This window comes from Leucopleurus acutus, assembly GCF_964270905.1.
Source record: "Leucopleurus acutus genome assembly, chromosome: 18".
Lineage (NCBI taxonomy): Eukaryota > Metazoa > Chordata > Mammalia > Artiodactyla > Delphinidae > Leucopleurus > Leucopleurus acutus.
The window spans coordinates 1033202-1053848 of record NC_139160.1 but is presented as its reverse complement, the minus strand read 5'-3'; the positions used below and the strand labels follow the sequence as shown (position 1 = coordinate 1053848).

General features: G+C 47.8%; 1 protein-coding gene across 1 annotated transcript in view; it reads right to left on the bottom strand.

Annotated features, from left to right (window-relative positions):
- Window positions 1-879: 879 nt before the first annotated feature.
- The window catches only part of IFT88 (intraflagellar transport 88), a 76456-nt gene continuing 56688 nt past the window's right edge, over window positions 880-20647 (bottom strand). Inside the window, exons 21-26 of the mRNA XM_082859729.1 lie at window positions 20276-20328; window positions 18599-18664; window positions 15207-15313; window positions 5815-5881; window positions 1405-1515; window positions 880-1185 (exon numbers count right to left, since the gene is read on the bottom strand). Of these exons, the coding sequence (XP_082715855.1) occupies window positions 1064-1185; window positions 1405-1515; window positions 5815-5881; window positions 15207-15313; window positions 18599-18664; window positions 20276-20328 (526 nt within the window). The 3' untranslated portion in view covers window positions 880-1063. The remainder of the gene's footprint in view (window positions 1186-1404; window positions 1516-5814; window positions 5882-15206; window positions 15314-18598; window positions 18665-20275; window positions 20329-20647) is intronic.

Below are 20647 nucleotides of genomic sequence, written 5' to 3'. Positions count from 1 at the left end.
GGCTTCCCCAGCTCGCCCCCTCCACCACCGTCACGCTCCGTGGCACTCCTCCACTTCACTCTCTTCGCCGCCCTTAACAACACCCAAAGCCCATCAAAACAATACACTTGTTGTCCGCCTCCCCCGCCAGCATTTACGCTCCTGGAGGGCAGGGCCCTGCTGTCTCGGTCACGACCGTAGCCTCAGACTCTCGCACACACTAGCCGTTTAGTGTATTTGGTGAACGGCTGCCCCATCAGATAACTTCTTCTGCGAGCAGGGAATGTGCTCTGGTTTTGGTGTTTCCTCTCCCGCACCCAACAGAAGTGTGCATGCCGTGGAAACAGCGTAAAGTGAGGTGGAGGGTCCATTCTCTCTCGTGAGGTGTGACAGACCGGCCGCGTCTCCCGACTGCCCACCACCGCACTCCTCTGGACGGTGCCCGCCAGCCAGACATACCGTAAGAAGGATGCACGCAGTCCTGGCTTCGACCCCGCATTTCACCGGGAAGCACAACTCGAGGCTGCCGCGCTGGGGGCTGAAGGGGCCACGGGCTGCTGCTCTCTCACTACTTTACTGCCCCCAAACAGCTGCTTTACTAGTGCTGGAATCCCCACAACGCAACACTTCCAAAGCAACTTACCTGAATACAGACTCATCAAGGGCACGTCCCAGCACAGCTGTCAAGCTGCAAACCATGAAATCACTAGAGTGTTTCCATTACTCACACGTTGTCTCAATGAAATTACAGAAGACAGCAGCACACACTGTAGTAATCAGTGAGTAATAATACTTACGTGTGTGGAGGTACTAGGCAGTGCTACAAGATCTATTTCTTACTGTGGGTCAATGTTTTCAAGAGGGTAAGTCAGTCTCTGGCCTAAAGTATTATTTTCACATGTTTTTATTCCATTAAAAGCAAAACAAAATCTAAATCCATACTCACAGAACAGAATACACTTATTTAAAGTTTTGACAGTGTGCAAAATTAAAGTTTGGGTATTTAATCCAAACTTTAACATGAGTATTATCTTGTAAGGCGATTCCTTCCCTTTAATTAATAAATAATACATTAAAATATATATTATTCTGGAAGCAAATCATCTCCTAATTCTTCATCAGCAAAATCATCCTCGTCGACTCTCTTTTTGGCTGCAGTTCTGGGTCTTTCTATTTGCGGGCCAAGCGGATCCACATAGGAGGCGTCTAGGTTTCAGAACAGATGGTTGCATTAGAGGAACAGGGAAAAACAGCAAATGTGAAACCAATGAGGCTCATCTTCAAAACTGAACCACCCAGAATGAAGAGAAACGCTCTCCCAAGTCATGTAAAACTTCTGTCTGTGCTGGAAAACCCTTAATAACGCCCAGGTGGACGCGTCTGCCCGTCCCTTCCAGTCCAGACCTGCCAGGCCCGGGCACTTGCCTAGCTCCTTGTTACTGCTGCTGTCGTAAGGCTCCTCCGTCCTGGGCAGGGCTCGGAGCTGGGCGCTGAGCCGCTCGCCTCTGCTACCGGCACCACAGTTCTGGCCGCCGTCTGGAGACACAGGAGCAAAAGCACGTGTTCAGCACGGTGGGCAACATCACACTGCGTTACAAATCTTAACGTCTACTTATCTGTCAAGAAACAGGAAGGCTGTTTCATTTGACAGCCAATTTCCAAAGGATGTAATCCTTGTTTTTTGAAATTTAAAAGAAATCTCTTGTTGGGAACCTATAATATAGTCAAAGCATCACTCAAGAGTAGGCTTCATCAGACCCTTTCCACCGTGTGCTTGGAGACACTGGCGAACACCCCCTGGCGCGGAGTAGGGCAGCGGATGGGGGGAAGGGGCTGGGTCGTCGCCCACGTGGAGCCTGGGAGCCGTCAGAGGCCTGGGCAGGTGAGGGGCGGAAGAGGCCGGCGAGCCTGGCCCAGGCACTGCCCCCCAACTCTTCACAGGCCTGGAGAATGAGTACAGAAGGGGTCAGATGTGCCCGGCAGAGGAGGATAGATTCTGGCCCAATTTAAGGAAAAACCTTAAAAGGATTATAGAGTCCAAATATGGAATGAAAATAGTGCATAAGAGACGTTCACACCCAAGACAGAATAAAAATTAGACTGAAAAACGCAGTAAACCATTAAGCATCACACGCGGTAAACGACCAACAATTTTAACACAAAACCTTCATAACCCAGTACGCGGAGTCAGTCAGCAAACCCGCTGTCCCTCAAGGGCAGACGGGGCCGCAGAAGAGGCCACCTGTCCGGCTCCCGGCCTCGGGAACACGCTGTCCCTCTCACCCCTCATCCCCGCGGACGCTACGGGGCGGCCATGTGGACCCTGAACTCGTGGAGCTCAGCTCTGCCTGTGCACGTGCATTTGATTTAATTGTTTTTCTCAACTGATGTTTTGGCACCGAGCTGTTAAAACCTGAAGCCAAAATTTTGCATTTAAGGGTAATGCATTTTTTATTTCAAGTACTTAAAACAAGTTCATTTCATTTTAAGCTTATTCTGTAAAAAACAAACTAAAGTACTGAAAATCCTGCAAAGCTCTAAAGCAAACGCTGCTGCTTCCCAGCGCGATTTGTGTAAGTGATAATAATAACATACTGTTTGCCCAGCATCGGCGTGTGCAGGCGGGTCTCACACCACCTCCCGGGGGGAACCCCCTGTGGGTGACGGAGCCCGGAGGCTGGGTGACCAGAGACTGCCACATACGTGAACGTGGGTTTGGTGGTAGTAGTGGTGGTGACCTTTTACATACACGAGGCCGCATGTAAGCTGCATTCTCTCCTTTGAGATACAGCATTGGTTCTCCAGGTGTGGTCCCAGGACCAGCAGCGGCAGCTGGGACCTGGTCAGAAACACAGGACCCCGGGCCGGTCACCGGGGTTGGGGGCTCGGGTCTGTTTTAACCAGCCTTCCCAGTGACTCTGCTACACACTCAAATCTGCTACACGTGAGGAAGGGTGCTGAGGTCAATCAGCAAATTAACAGAGACCAGAGTCTGGTGCACAGAAAAAGAACAATTTTCAAGGGCCTTCAGGCATTTCAGAAACAGCCATTTTATACAAACGAATGACATGTTCCCTATGGTCCTCTCTCCTAGGCAACACTTTTAAAAACCTAGTTGTAGGCGCTGCACTTAATTTTAACACATCATACTTAACAGCTCCAGGCTGGCCTCACCTGGATCCACATAGAAAATTGTCCCTTTCCCCTATTTGAGCTGCGGGTCTCATCCAGACAGAGTGCCAGAGAGTTCCAGGCTGAGACGTGTGCCGCTGGGTCTCCCGGGGCAGAGGTGGAAGGTGGTGGGCCCCGGGCACCCTTCAACACGCAGGCCGTGCTGGGAGCTCGAGGGATGGCCAGCGACCTCGGCCCACGGGGGGCTGCAGGGGGCGGGGGCGGGACGCTGCTGAGGGGGGGCTCATCCACGGGGCCCAGGGTGTTCCGGGGGCCGCAAGGCGAAGCAAGGAGGAAGCCCAGTGAGCTCAGACCCCAAAGCTGGGCAGGCCGGTCCCCGGCCTGTGCGAGCTGGAGGGGGGCCGAGAGCCAGGCTCCGGGGACAGGGAGGGGCCCCAGGAGGAAGTGGGGTGTCGGCGATGATGGGAAACAGGAACAAAAGAGCAAGTGTAGAGAGAGAGAGAGGCAAGCCCCCCGGGAGCCGGGAGCTGCTTTAAACCTGCCCCAGAGCCAGGCCCACGACCCCTGGCCCACAAGGCCCACGGCCGGAGCTTCGGCTCCAAGAAGCGTGTTTGTGCCCCAGGACTGCCTGTTTGTGCTGGGCTGCAACGCACTGGATGGGAGAAAGGAAAACCTGGTAAGAGGGAAACAGCAGTGGTGGGGAGGCTGGCCCAGGAGGCGCCTTCCTCTGCGCGGGGTGGCACGTGGGAGGCAGGTCGGGGGCCACTCTCTGGGGTGGACACCGTCCTCTGGGCTCCGGCTCAGCACCGGCAGCTCTCAGGACACCTCGCTTGGAGGGCTGGAGTCTCCCAAGTGGACCCTGAACGTGAGGACCCCCAGGGGCCTCAGCGACACGTCACAAGCCCACGGTGACCAGGGAAGGCCCTGCGGACCGAGGGCAGGCTTGGTGACGGGTGTGCGTTAGGGTTACTCTGAGCTCAAGATTTTCAGCGGGACGTGGAGGATCTTAGAGGGTGGTGAATCTGGTCCTAGAAGTCAGTAAGTAACCGACACTTCCCTGGGGGTTACTCCTTCGAGGGACACGCAGTTCAAGAGCTCGCACCTCGGCCAGCTGGCGGGCTGCCCAGACCCTCCCCAAGCTGCTTCAATGCTTTTGGCAGACGCAGGCCCACAGCCCCTCGACGACAATCCAAATCCCAAGGAGCTCTAAAGTCAGGTCTCCAGGCAGAAACACAACTTCACGCCAAGAATAAAACCTGACTTGACCTGCAGCTGCTCCGGGCCATTACTTATCCTTAGTGTGAATATTCACGCTTCCCTGAAGTAGTGAGGCTCCTTGACTCGGAGGTGCTCCCCAGGGGAGGTGCTCCCCAGGGGAGGTACAGGGTATTCTCTAAACTCCGCAAGATGCTGAATTCCACCGCAGGTGGCCCTGCTGGACAAGGGACTGAGAGCTGCTGGGACAGGTCTCCAGACCAGGCCCTGGATGGAGGGCCACCCACACGCATGGGACGGGGAGGGGCAGAGGCGGGGAGGTGAGGGGCGGCCCCGGCACACACAGGGCCCAGGCTCAGGGCCGCCCTGCCAACTTCTCAAGCTCTGGGTGCTGGTCCCTGGGACCAGGCCTGGGGCTTCTGCTGGAGCAGCGGGACTGACCCTCGGGGAATCCAGATGTCCTGCTGGACCAGGCACGGCACTGGCTGTCAGCGCCTGGGCGCACCGAGGGAGCAGAGCTCCGCCCTCGAGGGTGCTCTCCGTCCCAGCCGCGCCCCCACCCCCGCCAGGCGGCGCCCTCAGCAGATCAGGGCCTGAGTGTCTTTCCAAGTCGATCCTGATTTCCTTGAGGGCAGGGGCCCCGTCTCATTCGTCCCCATGTCCTCGGCACCCAGCGTGCATCCAGTAAATGAACGAACGAACGAAAGAAAGGCCTCCCTAAACCGAGGGTCGCATTTCTCTTTGTTGTGACTCCTGACCACAGACAGACACAAGGGGATGACGTCGGGTCCTGTCTGCACGACGGTGCTACGAGCGGACATGATACGGATCCCAATTTAGCATTTGTTTTTCTAATTAGTTTCTTTAAAACCATCCAATTTCCCCTAAATATAACTTCTACTATCCCCTGAAGTAGAGACAGAAGGTAGATTTTGTTGATGGGGAAAAAGGGGAGGAAAACTTAACAAACCTTCTTATTAAGTAACAGTGTCCCCAGCAGCCACAGAATCGCCCAAAGCGACAGCATTTGCGTGGCTGGTCCAGAGACACACAGGGCTACAGCTGGGACCATGGCCATGCCGCCCAGTGCCCACACCGGCACCACTGCTACACTACAAGTGTACAGGTCTGTCAGCATCCAGGTGACGACCCCAGGCCCCATGGCGCCTCCTCACAACGCAACCTAAAAAACGTGACACAGTAAAACCCACTAGTATGGACACCCGTGATAATCTATCCAGTGTGAACTGTCTATTCATCAATTAGCAGAAACAGGTCTGTTTATTCAGGAACCAACACCCACTAACACCTACAAACACTCGATTACACAGCAGCCTGATGCTCACAAAAGTAGAGTAGGTGAAGTTTTACTGTGTATAAAACAAACAAACAGGACATCTTCAGATTACTGCAAGGTGCTTCTAGAAGCCCATGTACTAGAAATCTGTCAACTGGCACGTCCGGGGAGACAGGAACAGGGACACTCACCACTGCCAGCGCTCCCGTCTCTCCTGCCGCGGGGACCCCCGCTGCCGTCCCTGCCGGACTTGGTGCGCTAAAGCAAGAAGGCGACACGTTAGAAGGACATACTGGATGTCAGCTGTACTGTAATGAAAACAAGAATAAATGACAGTCCTTCAAGGTCAACGATAACCAAGCAACGATTTCTAAAACACACGTTAAACTGTGCGTCCCTTAGGCCTTACTGTCCTGCCTCCCGAGGCTGGGCTCACTGGGAGTGGCCCCTGAGTCGGCCCCGCAGGAGGGAGGCCCGGCTGCCTTGTAAGTACGGGGGAAACCCTGAGAAGGGCCACCAGTCCCGCCAGACACGCGAACGGCACTCAGGCTTCAAAGTGCAGGGTCGCCCTTGCTTCTGCAAACAACTTAAAAACCAAGTATTTCCCAGATGTGAAAGCTCAGGTCTTAAATGCAGTGGCTGAAGGGGTGGAGGGAGAAGGGGACCTTGCGAATGGGCTATTTCTGCTTTAGCCCCACTTGACATGATTAAAGGACAACAGGGTTTTGAAAGTCAGCTTCCACGATAAAGGCACTGTTAAATCTCTATACCTAGGATCTGCCCAACAGTCTACTTTCTTAGACACCAACTCACCCTTAAGACATAAGAATTATCTCCAAACTGTGACATTCTTAGGTTTCTTTTTACACGCTTTGCTGCGCCTAAGTTAGAGCTTCTGATTAAACGCTGACTCCAGGCTCTTGTATGAAGAATGGTTTGTTTAGAGAAGACGGTAGTCAGTGAGCAGAAACAGACAGCTTTTGACAACTATTTACAATTGAATTAAAATTTCTTAACATAGATTGTTATCTTATTTAGATCTTCAGTAACGTAAACGTAATTTCATCATTAATTCAAAGGACACCATTTATTCCCCCAACCCTGACAACTCCCCAAATATTTATAAATTATCAGGTCACGGATGGGATTACTGACATTGTAGTCTCCTAGGAAGAAAAAAACCAATCTTTTTCAATGATTCAAGACTCATTTCTGTAGAGACATAGATGTAGAGAAACAAACGTATGGACACCAAGGAGGGGAAAGTGGCAGGGGGGTGGGATGGTGGTGGGATGAGTTGGATTGGGATTGACATTTACACACTAATATTATACATATTATACATAGATGACTAATAAGAACCTGCTGTATAAAAAATAAAATAAAATTCAAAAAACTAAAAGACTGGGCTTCCCTGCTGGCGCAGTGGCTGAGAGTCCGCCTGCCGATGCAGGGGACACGGGTTCGTGCCCCGGTCCGGGAAGATCACACATGCCGCAGAGCGGCTGGGCCCGTGAGCCATGGCCACTGAGACTGCGCGCCCGGGAGCCTGTGCTCCACAATGGGAGAGTCCACAACAGTGAGAGGCCCGCGTAGCGCAAAAAACAAAACAAAACAAAAGGCTCATTTTTGTAAAATGAAACACTCTCCTAAAACTTAGGACCTTCAAATATATGTAAACATGCTTGAGTTTTTTCTATTAAAAAGAAACCTCCCCAGAACTCCATCTCTCCCTCTGACTTCACAAACAAAAGAAAACCTAAAAATGATGCAACAAAATAAATATTTTAATATCTCTAATCAGATTTTATTTCAGATTAGTAATTGCCAGCATGTCTGTAAGACGTAGACAATAAAATAATTAAACTCATAAAGACAAATGTCCACATAACTTGAAACTTTTTTCCAAATCAAACGTGGGAAAAGATCTAAGAAACTGTAAGCTTAGCACAGGACAACCTAGGAAAGTGAGCACGTGCGTCGATGACTGTGCCCCCGTCACACTGTCTTTGCGCCTGTCTAGAACTTTCCCATGCTTTGGCTTTCACGCGCCTTTGCCTAATTCACCCCCTCAAGCCCTCGCTGTTTTCCAGCCTGGAAGCCCCCTGCCACGGCAAGCCCATCTGCATCAAGACCCCCAGGTGGGGCACGTGGGGACATGGCCTGCTTTGCTCCCAGGAGAACCCAGAGCCGGCTGACTCAGCCAAGCCCCATGGACCCGAGTGGACTGGCGCCCGCCGTGGGCTCAGACTCCATCCTCCTGGGCCCGGGACCGCACGCCCCCTCCCCGGTGCGGCCTCCTCCTCGTGGGCTTGTCCCCCAGCTCCACCGGCTCCCCCGGCCAGCCCCCCTCACTCCCCGAGGCCCCCATGACTCCACACTCGTCTGTGGGGGGAGGTCAGGGTTCTCGTCCTCTTCCACCCATTTGCCACTGGAAATCAATAAACCCCACCGTGATCATTCTTGTGTCACCATCGCCACAGCAGCTGGAGCAGCGAGTCCGTGTGGAGGTTACAGAGACGGCAATGTCCCAAGTGAGACCAGAACGTTTACCGGCACACAGGCTCGATAAGGTTCTAAGTTTAAAGCAATGTGACCTGTGGAGACTCGGCCAAGTCTTCTCTCAGACCATCCACACTCAGAGGCTGGGTTGCGGGGCCTTCAGGGGACGGAAGGAAGGGGAGCCCTCAGAGGGTCAGGTCCCGCCACCCCCCAGAGCCCCGGGAACTAAAGGGACAGGGAGGGGATGACAGAGCGGGGCTCTGTCAGGCAGGTTGGAAAGGTCAAAGTGTCCGCTACATTCACACCATGGCCATGAGGGTCTCGGGGAGGGACGCGTCGGCCGCGTGACTGGAGGGGGTTAAGATGAGGTCCAGTTTGGGGGAACCTTCTGGAGAAAGAGAACATGAAACTCTGAAAATAAAGTAGGCACAACAATAACAACTTATTGGGAGGGGCCGGTGCAAACGGGCCCCAGCCCCACAGCGAATGCCAGGGGGTAGACCACAGGCCCAGGGACACAGGCGCACTAGAGCGTCACGTTTTGTTCTCAGCAGGAGACACTGCCGCCTTCTCAGAGTTTCAACACCTCATAAAGTTCCCAGGAATCCGGACTCACTTCCAGGGGTGTGAGGTACGGAAGCGGGACTGACAGAAGATTCTCATCACAGCAACACTGACACGTCAAACAGCCACAGAAAGGGGCAAAAAACGACAGAGGCCTGCCTTTGCTGACATGGGAAGCTGCCATGTTATCTTCCTCAGTGAGGGGAAAACTCAGGTTACAAGACAGTATTTTTATAAAAATCCACTTTTGTTTTAAAAAAAAAGCCCCATTTAAAAAACGTATTGATAGGGCTTCCCTGGTGGCGCAGTGGTTGGGGGTCCACCTGCCGATGCGGGGGGCGCGGGTTCGTGCCCCAGTCCAGGAGGATTCTGTGTGCCACGGGGCGGCTGGGCCCGTGAGCCATGCTGCTGGGCCTGCGCGTCGGAGCCTGTGCTCCACAACAGGAGGGGCCGCGGCAGTGAAAGGCCCGCGTACAGCAAAAAAAAAAAAAAAAAAAAAAAAAACGTATTGATATATGTTTGCATATATTTGTAAAAATGCCTGGGATTATGAAATGTCAAAATGCTAACAGTGATCTCAAAGTCGTGGCTGAACGATTTTCACTTTTTCCTTAACACATTTTTATTTGAATTAAAACGTTACTTACAAAAGTAATCTACCTGAATTTTTAGAATAACATTTGTTTCTTCAATAATATGAAAAAAAAGATGCCATACCCACTTTGGGGGTAACAATGAGATAAGAAGGTACAAAGAGAAGAGGAGCAAAGTAGATAAATAGATAGCAAAGTAGATAAATAAAATGATGGAAAATTAAACAGGTAAGTGTTGGGAAAGTGTTTTCTCCCCGCCGTGAACACACGACACTGCTCTCCTGCAGGGGACAGGCAGAGTCTCCAGGACCCGCGCAGCCCCACATTGTCACACTGTCACCTGCCCCCGGAGGACAGTGGTCACAGGACCCAAGGGTGAGGGCTGCAAACTCTCGCAGCGATTTGACGTTTCTGACATCCAAGTATGCGGTCGTTTTCTAGCAATGTCGGTGACAGATTGGGACAAACCTAAGTTCACCGTGGACGGTTGTGAAGGCCAGCCGAGAACACTGTCCTCATCTTACTGAAGAGAACCAGGTCTGGAACGGACTGGGGTTGGGGAGGAAAGCCCAGGGTTCCGTCTACCATCCTGGGCTTTTATTCCGTAAGAATTAGATTTCTGCCTTAGAACAAGGAGCAGTTGTTACCTAGTTAAGGATCCTTAAGAAGATTGGCTCTGACTTCAAATTCAAGAGAAAACAGAATTTAAGATGCTTCTTTGCAGCTTCAACTCCAAAGAACTCACGAACGTGGCCGCATCTTCCTGCCCTCGGACCTCTCTCACACCTTCCCGTCTCCACGCCAGGCCCTGAGGTCCAGCCACACCTCCCACGGGGACCACTCGGACCCCTGGTCGTGGGCCGAACCCCATCCAGTGCACATGCTGCGTGTCTCTGCTGGGCAGCAAGCGACCTGTGTTTGTCTCGTTCTCCTGCCAGGTGACGAGCAGCTGGAGCAGCTCGTCCATGTCAAGTGTCTCCTGAACAGGTGAACCAAGGACCCAGCACAGGGTGATGCCAGCAGGCGAGGACTCCACGGCCTTTAATCAGAGCGTTGCGGAGTCTCACCCTGGAAAACGTCACGGCCCAAATCACCACACACTTGATACCAAGGATGAATGCTATATGAATTATCCTGTGTTTCTGTTGAACTTTATAAATGCAGTAACATATAAAATGGGCGAAACATTCTCGCAGCTTTCATTACATACGTAAACTTTAAAAATTTTGCATTTTTCCTTCACAGTTAATTTAAAGCTGTGTCTTTATGAGATCTTCATACAAAATCTTTTTCCTTTTAAGAACTTTTAAGAACACTTTTGAGACCAAAAGGGTTTCTGCTTAACTAGCTTCTGGTAATAACTGGAAATTTGAGGATAAGTACCAACTATATTTTACATTAGTTTTGAATGTCACATGTTATTTTAAGTTGGCCAAAACAAAGAATTTCTTGAAATTATTTGATTTCTTTGGGGGGAAAATGGCAAATACTGGGAGAGGAATTCTCCTTTTGAATATTGTGAAAATTTAGAAATTCGATTTTTAAAAAGGAACAAATTATTAATGTACTTCATTTGTGAATGAGCAATTAAACCTTTGTGTTTTGGGGGCTTCCCTGGTGACGCAGTGGTTGAGAGTCTGCCTGCCGATGCAGGGGACACGGGTTCGTGCCCTGGTCCAGGAAGATCCCACATGCCGCGGAGCGGCTGGGCCCGTGAGCCATGGCTGCTGAGCCTGTGCATCTGCAGCCTGTGCTCCGCAGTGGGAGGCCGCAGCAGTGAGAGGCCCACGTCCCGGAAAAAAAAGAAAAAAAAAAACTTTGTGTTTTGTAAACTATCTCTTTCCCCATCTTCTTTTTCCCTCCTAATCGTTTACTTTTGTCCCTTAATCCTCTTTGGTGTGGGCTGGTATTTTTCTCTTCCTTGGCATATTTAAAATACTCAGCCTTCAACTTCTGTCTTCCCATTTTGCTCTCTTCCATTCGTGCAATAAAGTTTGAAGAGTTCCTTGCAGCTAACAAATGCGAACTGTCTCTTAAAACCCAACAGTGCTGGGGGGCGGCTCCACCCAACGCCCGGGACTGTTTGCCACGGCTCTGCGAACAGGGCACAAAGCTCCCTCCCCGCCCAGGAACACAGGCCCCCAGCACAAAGGGGAGAACAGCCGCCTTCTCCATAAGTGTTCCAGAAGAGGACGCACTTCTCTGAAAAGTCAGCCCAGAGAAATGAGTTTCTAGCTTTCATGCTTTAAGACTGGAGCTGGGGGCCTAGGGAGGTCCATCACCCCCATCCACATAACCCTGAATCTGTTTATCTTTCCTTCTTAGGTCTACACAAATCCCTTTCCGTTTTAAAACAGTTTTTAAAAATCCACGGCCTGATTTATTTTGTGTTTACTTTTCCCCTTAAAGCAGATTCTGTATCCTGAGCTGCTGTTTGATCGTTTGAAAGTAACCCTTCGGAAGTATAACACTACACCAGTGCTTCTGGAATGTCTGTGAATAAAAAATTAGTTTGAGAACTTGTTTAAAAACCACATAGATTCTTGGACTCCATACCCAGAGACTTTAATTCTGGGGTTGGGGTAGTCTGGGGTGAGGCCCAAGACTCTGTAAGAAGCCCAGGCGATTCTGAGGCTCTGAGGGTCCACAGGCCACACTTGGAGAGCACGGTTCTGAGGCCCTAGCTCTGATCAAATTAGAGTGAGCTCACAGAGGTACATTCCAGTTTAGCTCATGGAGTGAGCTACCAACCTCCCAGATGCAGAAAAGTAAGGACTATACACCAACTGAAAGTAATTACTTTCATCATCCTTTTTCTCTACTATCTGTAAGGGAGCAGGGCATGGCAGCCAGGAGCCTGGACTCAGAAGCTGGCCTTCCTGGATGTGAATCCGAGGCCTACCCCCCAACAGCTGTGTGACCTGGAGAAAGTTGCTTTGCAACCACGGGCCTCAAGTTTCTCATCTTAAAGAACAGTAATAATAAAAGCACATCCAACATCATAGCATAGGACTCCTGTGACGATTAAACTGGCCAGTACATGCAAAGGGCTAGAGCAGCCCGCGCTCATCACGCACTGGGTGTTGCCGCTGCTGGTCGCTGATGTCCAGCTGAGCAGATGTCATCAGGTGGGAGGAGGGGAAACTGCAAGCAGAGGAGGGAGATCAGGAAAGGCCACCCAGCCTCTTCACTCCTTTTCTTTTCTGCTGCCAAACTTCTGCCACTGTCAGCACTTGCAGGGGAAAGGACGGGATAAAGACTGGGGCTCAGCTCTGCATTCCTTCTAGCAGCTCAGGTAAAGGTGTGGCGTGGTTATCCAGGACATCCCTGGTCTCAACCCTGTGGCTGGTTCCCAAACGTCTCCAGCTAACAATATGGACGAGCTCGGCTACAGACGCTCACAGAGGCCCACAGTGCTTTAGCAAGGAACACCTGAAAGCTAGACAGACTGTACAAAGTCACCAACTGGAAAAAAGATACGTAACCGTGTGGAAATATTCAAAGAAATCAAGATATATCTGTACAACAGGTATTACACAGGCCTCGGCAATGATTTTATGAAGAAATCCTAATTATGAAGGAAAAACGTTAAGTTTTTGCATTGAGACAGATTCTAAACAGGAGACACACAGGAAGAGTAACAAGAAGTTTTAAGTTCAAATTTAGAAAAGGATAGCATCCTTACTTCAGGCGTTGATTTGTGACATTTTGTTTCATAACGAATAGCGTCTCATGCACCACGCAGCCAGGAAACAGGGCCCCTGCCCCACGGCTCACAATCTAGACAAGCGCACGGGGGCACGCAGCGATCTCCCGAGAAGGCTGCTCTCATACCCACAGGACTCCTTCTCTGTAAGCCTCTGCTCTCTTTCCTAGGACTGCCCTTTTCCACTAATTCCCCCTCGATTTTGTGTTCATACGTAGAATGTAAGTGAGAAATCACCACGAAAATGCCTCTCTTTATGTCAGATTCAGTAAGCAGTCCTGAAGAACAATGGAGGAACTGATCTCAAGGAGACAAAGAAAGTGCTCTGTGGATAAGGACTGCGGCGGAAAGGAAGACGAAGAACGGCTGGGACGAGAGCGTGTATCTAAGTGATGCAGGTGCAGTGCGGCAGTGATAAGGCATTAGGAAGAGAGACACTGCTCGAGCACAGCGACACAGCACTCACTTGGGTAAGCAGGTAAGGTAAGCACTGCGTAATTTAAATGCATCAACTGTAACTCGTCTGAGCTTACTAAGTGTCCTTAATTACGCCATGGCGAGTACAACATAAGGATAAAAGGTCAGGTCTATGAGAGACACAGACAAAAGCTGACTATGTTCACTGAATACACAAATACTGTGATGGAGAGGAATCAACAGGCTGAGTAGTAATTAGAAAGGAAAAGCCACTGCAGTGACATTCGATACTCATTTACAACAGTAAAATCACAAGCCCCCACGAGCAAACGAGAACAATCAGGACGGGGGTGCAGTGCGGGGGGGGGGGGGGGGAACCGCAGGGTGATGGGCCGCCACGTCAGAAGGAGAGGAGCGCCTGTAGCGGCCCAGGCTGTCTAGATTCAAGGAGGGCAGGGGCTGGCGGGGGGCTCTGAGGAGGGTGCGTGGTGGGCACAGGTCTCGACCTGACCCCTCAATTTCACTTCCCAGGAGTCCTCGGAATCCATGTTTCCTAAAGCCTGAGTGCGGCCCCCAGAAGCAGGAGCTAGAAGGCTCCCAGCTCCTCACTGGGGTGGGGGGCGTCCGGCCGGGAGGCCCACTCCCACTCGGCTGCGGGGTCAGCACATGGGCCCCATGCGGGATCCAGAACTTGCCTGAGCTCATGTGCACCGTTCAGTCACCATTCATAAGTGACAAACCACTGATGCTTAAACTTACGAAGTCTGAAGACTTCCAGATGCACCCACGGTTCTACACTAAGTAACTTCACAGAACTAGTTTTGAGCTCCAAAGAATTTCATGGTTTGAAATAGATACTTCTTTTTGATTCTTCTCAATGAAACAAATGTAATAGTAATTATGATGATAGTTATGATAATTTGATCTTCCAATTTGTACTAGTTTAATTTTACAAAACTTGCACACAGGTTATCTAATTAAATTAGCAATTGGTACGTGGTATTCGGCTGGTCTTCACAGCAGATTGTAACTACATACCCTAGCAGTGGCATTTTAATACCAGCCTGATGTTTTATAGGATTTTTAAGGCCATGCTCATAATGCTTTTGCAACTGACAATTTAAAAAAGAGAATAAAACAATCAGGTCACATCCTCAAAGCAAAAACAAGATAACGACATGTTGAAAGCAAATACGAAATTTAGATTTAATTACCCAAGGTAATTAAATTTTTAGAAAAGCTTAAGCTTAAAGAATTTTCTTTCTATGAAAGGCGGATACTCAGAAATCATGTTAAAGTTTTAAATATTCTAGGCTCAAACACAGGAGGGATTATTCTCTCACAGAAGTAAAACACTGCAGGGAACACAGAAATACACCTGAAGCCTCTGTATCAGCCATCCTCAGAGCCGTGCCCTACGATGGAACACAGCAGCCCAATGAACTGCTGTTGTAGGCAAGTGACTGTCTCCTGGTTTCCACAGGCCACGAGACTCTCCAGCTGAAGTTACGTCTACAACTTAACCTGCAGCTATTTTGTACTGGAGAAATTACAATTGTTAGTCTATTAGTAGATTTCCACTAAAGACTACACTGAATCTATTGCACTTTCTCTGATTAGGAACTAGATTTTGACTGAATTTTATCCTAAAACTAGAGTTTTAGTTATTTTTCCTTTCATGCCACAGCAGAAAAATAACTGCAACTTAATTTTACTGACAGAAGCCCAGACATCACTCAGCTGAGCTACAGAAGGCTGACATTTTCAAAACTGACAGCAGTTTTCGGCTCACGTGACATACCTGTTCCCTGATTTCTTTCATTTTTTCCAATCTCTTGAGTTTTGTTGCATATTCTTGAACTTCTTTTAATCCAATATCTGTGCAGAGACGAACCAAGAAACGTAGACCTAAATTATGAAAAATATTTTTAGAAAAGTATTTATCCATGGTGTTCAAAGAACAATAAATCAGTAAGCTCAGTCTTCTGGGACCCGGGTAGGAATGCTGCTCACAAACAGGGTTTGTTTCTCTTGAAAAATCACTGCACTTTGTACTCCTGGCCCTCTGAGAACTGACCTCCTGGGAAGACGGTTTAGAGGGACTCTGCCACCCGCCCTTCAGGAGAGACCACAGCATCTATAACCTGAGCCTTTATCTCCTCACCTGCTTCTCCTTTATACCACTTACGACTCCTGACATACTATATACTTGTTTATTGTCTTTTTCTTCCCACTAGAATCCAAGCTCCATGAGGCCAGGATTTTGGTCTGTCTTGTTTTCTGCCACACCCACAGGGCGGGAACAGTGCTGTGTACCAGCACTGCAGTCACCCCATAAGAGTTGTAAGTTTGTGACTAATTCATGACCATTAATGTATTACAAAAGTAATGGTACTAAAATAATCTAAAATGTCACACATTACTACTGCGTAAATTGCCTATGTATACATTTACCCTGATAATGCACAGTAAGAAGGTAATTTATATTTTCTACAAATAATACTCGACTACAGGTCAATTTTTGATAACAGAAGAATGTATTTTAAAACAAAATCACCCTTTGGGTTCATCAGAAAAGTACTCTGCTCAAAGTGAGACCTTACATGAGTGCAAGTGTTTTTCCTATGCTACCATAAGGCAGACTACTGATTACACCTGTTTTGAAAATTAAACAGGCCAAAGTACCTTGGACATTCCCCACGGCACAGATAATCACTCAACTTTTTTTTTTAAACACTTTTTCAAAAAAATAAATTATTTATTTATTTTTGTCTGCGTTGGGTCTTCGTTGCTGCACGCAGGCTTTCTCTAGTTGCAGCAAGCAGGGGCTACTCTTCATTGTGGTGCACAGGCTTCTCATTGCGGTGGCTTCTCTTGTTGCGGAGCACGGGCTCTAGGCGCGCGGGCTCAGTAGTTGTGACTCGCGGACCCTAGAGCACAGGTTTAGTAGTTGTGGCTCATGGGCTCTAGAGCACAGGCTCAGTAGTTGTGGCACACAGGCTTAGTTGCTCTGCAGCATGTGGGATCTTCCCGGACCAGGGCTCGAACCCGTGTCCCCTGCACTGGCAGGTGGATTCTTAACCACTGCACCACCAGGGAAGTCCCAATCATTCAAGTTTTACAGTGAATCTTAAACTCTCTCTAAAGAAAGAAAAGTGGCCTTGCTTGGAGATGCTCTCTTTGCTGTCCGGAGCGGAGGTGCTGCAGCTACTGCAGTGGTCCTCAACCGGCAGCAGCTGCATCCCCAGGGGACACCTGACAATGTCATAACAAGAGGTGTGCTCCTGGCACCCAGTGGGTGGAGGGCAGGGATGTTGCTAGAACATTCTAGAATCCACAGGATGGCCCCACAGCACAGGATTATCCGATCCCAAATGTCAGTGCTGCCGAAGCTGAGAAGCTCTGCCCAGCAGACTGTTGGGTTTCCATTCCCCAAAAGCTATTACTGCTCTCATTTAATCTTTAAAGTATCAGTTCCCCAATGTGACTGAAGTTAAGAATCACATTAAAAGCTGTTAAAAGAGAAAGAGGAAAATAAATAGATAAGAAAAAAAATAGGAAAAATCAGATATCTGGGTCCACTGCAAACCTGAATGAGAATCTCTGTAGACTGGGCTATAGATTTGTAATTTTTACAAGTTTTACAAGTAATTCCCATGTATCCTGTTTTCTGACTGGCAATCGGAAACTGCTGTGAGCTAATGGACCCACATGTGACCAGCATTACAAAACTCCTCGCCCCTAGGCTCTTACCAAAGGCCATAATTCTGAGCTCTCTGCTTTCACAAAAGTCAAATTGAGAAAAATATTACTGAAGGAACATGCAGCACATCTAACCCCTGGATCAGGCTGCGCCACTGAAAACGTGGCCCAGAAAAGATCTGTTTTTACTGAAATGTGTTTTGTGTGCATGGTCATTGAAGGACAACATTCAAAACGGTCTTTTCAAACACATTATTTTATTTGTTGGAGGGATGTTAGTAAAGCTAGGAGCTATGACGTCTTCCAGTGACCTTTTATCTACTCTCCTCTGTGTCTCAACACAACTGAAGTAAGAGTTGAAAGGATTTTCTTCTTCCCAAGGAATTACTTTTTGTTTCCTTATAAATAGTAAAGATTATAAAACCCACTGTATCTTCCCTTTTTCCTTTAGTCACAAAGCTACTGGGGCCATATATAGTTTAGTGAGAATATGAGACCTATGAATATGGTTATTTTGTACTTTTCCGGATCCTGATCTTGTTGCTGTTACTGTAACACTGTTACTTCAGGTTGCATCAAATCCACTGTGCAATAAGATTGGAAGAAATGAATATTTTATACAAAGCCAACTTTATAAAAGGGAAATAAGTTACATATAACATAATGTTTTAAAATTAATTTGCTACCAGTATCAGCAAGACTATTAACGTTCTATTATCATAAACTCTAAAGGTATTTTTTCAGTCTCAAAAAGTTATAATTAAATGGATGGTTTAAAATGCCTTTTCTAGGGCTTCCCTGCTGGCACAGTGGTTAAGAATCCGCCTGCCAATGTAGGGGAGATGGGTTCGATCCCTGGCCCGGGAAGATCCCACATGCCGCGGAGCAACGAAGCCCGAGCGCCACAACTACTGAGCCTTCACTGTAGAGCCTGCGAGCCACAACTACTGAACCCATGTGCCACAACTACTGAAGCCTGCGCGCCTAGAGGCTGTGCTCCGCAACGAGAAGCCACTGCAATGAGAATCCCGCGCACCACAACGAAGAGTAGCCCCCGCTCGCCGCAACTACAGAAAGCCCACCTGCAGCAATGAAGACCCAATGCAGCCAAAGATAAAATAAATAAATTTATAAAAAAGAATTTTTTTAAATAAATAAAATGCCTTTTCTATAAAATACCAGTTTATGAACTTTAAAAAATAATAAACCAAAATTTATTCTTAAAATTTCATAAAGCTTTGAAATATAGATCTGTTTACTACTGAAGAGAATTCAGTGGTATATTTAAATCCATCAAGAATTAAATTCTATAAAAATGTGTACTTGCATAGTCAAATTTTCTGATCCTATAACCACATATTTAAACATGTACCACAAATTATAGGTTGGTATCTATGTATGCAATTACTGTAGCAAAGGTAATTATTATATATTAGGACATAAAATGTGAGAACCTATACTTTCAAAGTTACAAAATGTAGTCTCACTTACATTCAACATTTTCTGGAAATTTTCTGTGAATATCTTTGTAAGTATCTAATGCTTTTTGGTAGTTACCTATAAGTGAAGGAGGAAAAACAAACATACTAGCAGATTATAGAAATGAACAGGTTCAGCAAAATACTAATTTAAATTCAATATTCTGGCACCATTTCATTGGTTTAGAAGGATGACTTCCATGTTTGCCACAGGCATAAACAGCCATTCCCAATATAACTTCTGCTTTTTGTTTGTTTTGGCTGTGCAGCATGTGGGATCTTAGTTCCCAACCAGGGATCAAACCTGTGCCCCATGCGGTGGAAGTGTGGAGTCCTAATACCCGGACCGCCAGGGAGGTCCCTCAATATAACTTCTGGAAGAAAATGTACACACAAAATAAATATGAAAAAGGCGCAGAGCGGAAGTAAATGGTTGAAACTTAGTTCTACTTCTTAAAATGAAGTAAAAACATTAATTTCAATGTTATTCACTTGGAAAAGATGAAAAATAACTTGTTTTGCAGTTTTTATATTCAAACATTAAAAAGTTTACAGAAAGCATTTTGTTTTGTAATAAAATAATTTAGCTTCACATGGCAGCAAAGAATAGGAAAAAACGAATTTTGGATCAAAGACCTTTGCTAAAATCTCAGGAAAGAGTTATGCCCTTACGTCTGGGCCTCCTGCACAAGGGGGTGGCCCGCCGGCCTCGGCGTCAGGGTGGAGGCTGAACAAGACGGAGAGCGGAGCACCCAGAGCGCGGCCGGGCCGGCTAAGGTGGCTGCTCTTCCCCAGGCCCCCCCTCCACACACACACACGTCACAGGACAGGCACTACACGCGCGCAGGCAACTCGGACTCGCCCTGACGTAAATGAAATGTGTATACAGAGAGGTCTTTCCGCCAACAGGAAACACGGTAACATTAGAGACCAACCCGCAAAATGACCTGAGGTCACACCGCACCTGTGTCCCGCTGCCACCTGAGGGGCTCTCGGAGGTGGACAGAGGGCCCTAAGAAACGGCGGGGACTGCTGCCGGTGGTCACGGCTCGCGCTTCCCTGGGTGAGGGAGCTCTCCTGGACATCTGGTTGCTCTATAAGAGGGACTGCATTTTTCACACTTAACTACATTAGCATGTTATTTTAACTAAACATTTTAACCACAGTGTTAACATTTATCTCCTGCTTAATCCTGACATTTTAACAGTATCATTCACTTCATGGCTAGTCCCAAACCATTAACACACTGACACTGCAGAACAGGCCAGCAGCACAGGACGAGATAAAGACTGACACTGAAAACACAACCAGGATGACTAGTGACATCTGCTGTACAAAATCAAGTCCTGCGGCCCCAGTTCTGGGCTCTCCTCAGCTTTTCAGGTGTGAGAGAGGCTCACACATTGGGCAGAGCACACAGGATGTTTAGAATGAGGTGACTAGATGGGACTTCCCTGGCGGCCCAGTGGTTAAGACTCCCCGCTTCCAATGCAGGGGATGCGGGTTAGTAAACGTAACTTTTAACTGTACGTAGTAAACACTGTGTCTTTCATATAATGTTTGATATGTGTACTTATCAAAAGTTAATCTTAATAAATAAATCTACAATAGGAACACATTTATATGCATAATTACCTAAAAGATAGAAACAAGCAACATATATTAAAGTGAATAAAATTAAAGCATTTACCACTTCTTCTAAAACAGCTAGCTACCATCAGCTGCCACTTCACTTGTGTAGGCCTGTAAAAGAAATTATGTGAAATCAGAGATGAAACAAAAGTAATCTGTGATGGCCAAACAGTTTTATAAAGCTAAGCTACATATCGGTACTAGCTTTCAATTACTTTTTGACATTTGATTAGGTCGTCTTTATTATTAACAACAGCATATATACAATTTCCTTCATTATTATCTGTCATACTGATATTAGGAAATTTAAATTTAGAGCCCTTCAATTAACTCACACCTTTGTTTAGACATTCTTAGAAGAACTGCCTCGCCAGTTTGCGTAAAGACCACAGCATTCTATTTTAACCATTTTTATTACCTTTGCCATATC